The 5,392-nt window shown below is 45.2% G+C and overlaps 1 protein-coding gene across 1 annotated transcript; it reads left to right on the top strand.

Annotated features, from left to right (window-relative positions):
• Positions 1–269: 269 nt before the first annotated feature.
• On the top strand, positions 270–4,984 carry LOC125521173 (GDSL esterase/lipase At5g41890-like). The gene is made up of 3 exons (XM_087536545.1): positions 270–1,001; positions 4,245–4,472; positions 4,670–4,984. The coding sequence occupies exons 1-3, from the start codon at positions 681–683 to the stop codon at positions 4,937–4,939; spliced, it is 819 nt and encodes a 272-aa protein (XP_087392671.1). The 5' UTR covers positions 270–680; the 3' UTR covers positions 4,940–4,984.
• Positions 4,985–5,392: the final 408 nt, after the last annotated feature.

Genomic DNA, 5,392 nt, shown 5'->3' with positions numbered 1-5,392 from the left:
GACTCGCTTTGTACTAATTATGGAAGCTGTACAAAGCTAGCTCGCTAGATGGAATCGATCTTCTAGCCACATACGCGCATACGAAAACAATCGATGGCGAAAGACACATGTGTAGTACATTAAGGGGATGTACATGTATTTATACACGGCTAAGTGCAGACCAAACAACAACCGGTGATGTTTTCTACTTTAACACGGAGACGCGCAGAATGCGGTGTCTAATCTCTAACATTGCCCCTTTTTCTAAAAAAAAAAAATCTAACATATTGCCTTGGAGTATATGGAACTAACAGCCCTCCCCTCCCCTCCCGCGCGGCGACCGGGAGGGCAAAGCCCTAGCGCCGCCGGGCCAGCCCCTCCTTCCTATCCCTCCTCGCCGCCGCCTAGCTGCGCCGCCGGGCAAAGCCCGGCCGGCATCGGCGGCGGCGGGGCATCCTCTCCCCACGCGCGAGGTCGGCAGGCGCTGATGTCGGCAACGAGCGGTGGCGGCGCGCTGGCGGCGGGGCGTGACGGCGCATTGGCGAGCGGCGCGGGGGCAGCTGCTCCTGTCAGCGTCTGGCTAGGGCGCGGGGGTCTGCGCGCGTGCCGTCCCGTGGCCGTTGGGCTGGCTTGGTCTGGCTCGACCAGATCTGGCCGCCTGAGCTGCGGGCACCGCGGCGGCTCCCGTCGGCGGTGGTTCGATGCTGGGAAGCTGGGGCGGCGGCCCCAGGCTGCGGTGGAGTCGCCTTCCTCTTCCCGGGGCGGAGGTGCGACGAGGTGGCCTGCCGGGCGTCGTGGCTGGATCTGGTGGTGTTGCGGCGTCCCGGCAGAGGCGCTGCACTCCCTGGCCATGGGGGTGGCGGGGTTGCGGCGGGTGGATGCTGCCCTGGTCTCCGTATGGGGGATCCGTGGCCGGTGTGGTGACCAGGGGCGATGGTGGACGCCCCCGTTGGGCGGCATGGTGGTGTGCGGACGGCGGCGCGACGGCATTTGACTCCCCCTCTTCACGGCGATGGCCCAAGGTGACAGCTTTGCCCCCTCCCTTCCAGTTTGCTGAGCCCAAAGAAGGGATGGACAGGACCGAGGAGAAATCCGGTGCGGCTGCGGCTGCGGGCAACGGCGACGCCTGTGGGCGCCGTCTCCTCCCTGGAGGCGTTGTCATAACTATGTTCATTCCCCCTTTAATGTCACCAGAGGAAACTCTAGGCTCGGTTGACCGGGCCAGGCAGCGGTGGCATCTCGGCGTCGTCACCTTCTTGGAGGCGCTGCCGAGGTGTGTGGGGTATCTTCCGGAGGAGCAGCTGGTGTGGGTTGCCTTGCTCGCCTCGGCGGCGAAGCTTGGGGTGCTGGGCTGTCATGTATGGGTTGTTGCTGTGGGCATGAACATCCGGGGCGCCATGTACTTCATCATCGACGCTTCATCTACGATGTTTTCCAAGTCAGACTAGCTCCTGCTGTCCACTTGCCGATCTTCTAGGTGCCATGGGTGGAGAGTGCGTTGATCTAGTTTGTTAGGTTTTGTCGTGCTTTGGGGTGTTCGGTTCGGAGGGACGCGGCCTGTGTGCTTTGTGTCCGTCCTCTTCGTCATTTTTGGCTTGAGTTTGGACAGGGCGAGTTGTTTGCCGGTGTTGTCACGGACTCACGGTGGATGTGGGTGCTAACCTCTCGGTGTAGCACATTGCCGAAAGATGTTGTATCAGCCGTCTTGGCTCTTCTTCTATCAATATATGATGCGCATGCTTGTGCGTATTCGAGAAAAACTTGGCATACGTCTCCAATTGCCTCAAGCATGTAGATTGCTGCCAACATGCTAATCAATTTATGCTGTTTGAACATCTTTAACTATAGAGTGCTTAATCTCCGCCGTTGGTTTTCTATGGTTCTAATAATATAATAGATATATTTCCTAGTCCATCAATCCACGTTGAGTAATAATGAATCTCCCAGACCCCATGGATTTTTATGCACGGTTTGATTCATGTTACTCCTAGATTTTCTTCTTTTCGTCATAACTTTTGCTATAGTTTAATCTGAACCATCTTCTGCAGCTCAAAATCTTAATAGGCCATGGTAAATCCGTTTATAATATTGACGTGAACGCGAACTTGTGGTTTAGCACCATAGCTTCATGCCTGCATGCGTTTTGCACTCGGAAAATATTGATAGTGATAGGCCATATTGGAGTCCGCTTATAATTATTAACATGCATGCAAACGTGTGGTTCAGCAGCCTCCAGGAATGCATGTCCTAGGAGTGTACGCCTCCTATATTTTCCCTGTACGTGCTTGGTTTTACCGTAAACTTCCCTGACTTTTGTATATCCCCATAAGAACCGAATCGGACACTGATGCCTCATGCCTTTAGACTATCTATGATGGGAGTAACATAAATGGTAACATCATACTTATTTAGATAAAATAGATAATATGACATGTAATTAATGAAAAAAGAGGTGATAACATAGCTAGTTACTGTAACATCGTACGTATCAAGAAAAGATGAGTCTACAATCTAATAAATGAGGTAATGCATGACACAATACATATGTTACTACCCACTATGAAGGTAGTAACATAGACTAGTAACATATGCATATTACTACTCTAAGTTACTCCCCACTGTGACTAGTCTATTGTATCTGAGAGTTAAAAAAAACAATTGTACGTGACACGTTCATCTGTTTATAGTTGACAATATTTTTACGTAACGTTGACATCTTTAAATCTTAGCCGTTAATCTATTAGATTAATGATTGACATAATTTAATCTATATGGATGAACAGAGTGGCTTATTTGACTTCTATTTTAATTATATAATAGATAGATAGATTGTTTTATTCGATATGAAGTCAGTACATAATCCTAACATTTCCATGTGTAGGATTTTTCGCTATTAAAATCCACAATTTTTTAGCTAACATGTACAAGTATATCTCATCATTTGTTTTTGCGAATATCTCATCATGCAGATTCGTTCACATGTAGACATAACACGTATGTACAGATTTTTTCTTCAAAAATTCCAAAACTTTTAAAATTGATGAAAAAACATAATCCACTGAGCCTGAGCTCCAAAACGCCTCCCTCCTCCTACTGACAAAATGTAGGGCATTTGGTTTGTAGGATTTCCAAAATAAAGGACTAGCAAAGTGAAGGATCGAGATGTCCTCTTCACTCTAATCGTTAAGATTTTTCATGAGATCTCACCCATGCTAAGAATACTTAAAACATGGTCAATATGGACACAATCATAAGAAATCTAGTCACCTCAATTTCTGTGGAACATATGCCGGAGATGGGAAACAAAACTAAGGAACACATTCAAGAATCCTCCAAAAATTCTATGAACTGGATGAGCGCATAGTATAGTTTTCAAACTCGGGCTGTCGGTGGATTTGTTCATGGTAACCATACATGCTAGAGAAATCTTGGCATCGGTGCCCGAGGGAGGAACGTGGGAAAGGATCGTGCAACGAGATAATTAATCACAAGTTGAAGGTTAAGTCAATAGCATCACAGATCCCAATAAAGCAATTAATTAATCTACTACTTGATCAAGTTCCATGTGTATGTTACTCGATAACCACTTGAAGACGATAGCCAGATTGCATCTAGATATACCAAAGCCACACACATATAGACATAAAATGGAAAAAGGGACACCAATATTTGTTCATCATGAGATTTACCCTTCGTTCATGCTAGTTATATCTTCTAGCCATGACTATGTGAGTGGTAAATGTTTGGTTGCATATTATGAATTTTTGCATATCATCATTCTCCACTTCCTAGAGCAAGGCCAATCATACCCTCGTCCCACATGGGTGACCCTAGTCTAGTCCTGAGTCGACAATCAACGTTATAGGACGCACATTTTTTATTGTTGTTAAGGGCTATATGTGCTCAACTCGGGCAACGGTTTCCACTCATAAGTTTTGTGCAATTAACAACATGTCTTCTGAGCTAATTTTTTCAATATTGATTGTCATTATGAAGAGTTTGTTTGGATAATTTTACGAAGGAGTTGCAATGGATTGGCATCAAAAGATTGTAGGTCATCTAGCACTGCCACTAGTTCCAAGCATCTCCTAACCATATCCACCGACCTAATAACAGAAGTGGAACTGCAACTATAAAATAATAATATCCAACACAATTCTAACATTGCATGATTAGCCATGGATGCTTATAATTTTGTTTTTCTTTTTTTTATTTGAGTTGAGTTGCTTGTAATTTCTAATGACCAAACTTGTGACGTATTGCAGAATGCAGGAAACAATATCCCGTTATCGAGGCAAGTGTGCTATTTTGCGGCTACGAAGACGAAGATGGAGACCACGGCCGGCAAACACAAGGTGGCCAAGCTCCTTGCCCACTCCTTTTTCCTCATCGGCGTCGGCAGCAACGATATATTCCTGTCCACAGTAAAAACCCAAGGTGATGTCGTCGCGCTCTACACTGCTCTCATCTCCAACTACTCCGCAGCAATCACAGTAAGCAAACCAATTAACCATCCAATCCATCTCATTATTAATAAAATTTTATTTCTCATACAAACACAATTTAATGGAAAGATCTTAGACATCTCTGGACAAACAACTCTTTCTAGGTCGGAGAAAGTATTAAAATAATGTAATCTGCTGGTACATACAAATTCTCAAGTTTAATTACTTGGTCAACATATGTGTAGGATCTGTTTGAGATGGGGGCGAGGAAGTTCGGGATCATCAGTGTAAGCCCGCTGGGCTGCGTGCCAGTAGTGCGTGTGCTCAACGTGACGGGAGCATGCAACGATGGCCTGAACCAGATTGCCATCGGATTCGCCACCACACTCAAATCTGCTCTCGCCGGCCTTGCCCCGAAGCTCCCAGGCATGGCCTACTCCCTCGGTGACTCCATCGCCGCCTTGCATGATACCTTCACCAACCCACATGCATCCGGCACGTGCGCGCGCACATAATCTTTATCTTTACCTAATAATAAAGCAAATTGGATTTCTTTCGTCCGTCATGGCATTTTTCAGAAAAGTCCCTTTATTTCAGAGAATTCAACTCGCAGTCCTGTTTTAAGTTAAAACAAATCGTTATTTTCAAATTTTACACAAAAGTCCTTGTTTTATCTTAAAATCAACCTGCCGTCCGGATTTAAGCCACAACCGAACCGTTATTTTACATTTTTCGAAAAACCCCTGATGCTTTAGGTAATTCATCCGCGGATCATATTTAAGTCAAACAAATGCTTTTTAAAATCATTCATATCTTTTAAACTGTAACTCCGATTTAAACATGTTATATATGAAATTTGATTAGAAAAATATGTAGATTATGAATATGAGATTATTTTATCTGTTAAGTATTTTAAAATATTATTTTGGAATATATTTGAGTCAAAACCAAATGATTTTCTAAATTAT

The sequence above is a fragment of the Triticum urartu genome, chromosome 7A (assembly GCF_056163025.1).
Source record: "Triticum urartu cultivar PI428250 chromosome 7A, HENAU_Tu73, whole genome shotgun sequence".
In the NCBI taxonomy this organism is placed as follows: domain Eukaryota; kingdom Viridiplantae; phylum Streptophyta; class Magnoliopsida; order Poales; family Poaceae; genus Triticum; species Triticum urartu.
The sequence above is the reverse complement of the archived record's forward strand: the minus strand, read 5'-3'. Positions and strand labels throughout refer to the sequence as shown.

Coding starts and splice junctions, on each gene's coding strand:
- LOC125521173 (XM_087536545.1), top strand. CDS start 681: ATGCTGGGAAGCTGGGGCGGCGGCCCCAGGCTGCGGTGGAGTCGCCTT. Junction 1,002..4,244: donor CTTCACGGCGATGGCCCAAG/GTGACAGCTTTG, acceptor GACGTATTGCAG/AATGCAGGAAACAATATCCC. Junction 4,473..4,669: donor ACTACTCCGCAGCAATCACA/GTAAGCAAACCA, acceptor ACATATGTGTAG/GATCTGTTTGAGATGGGGGC.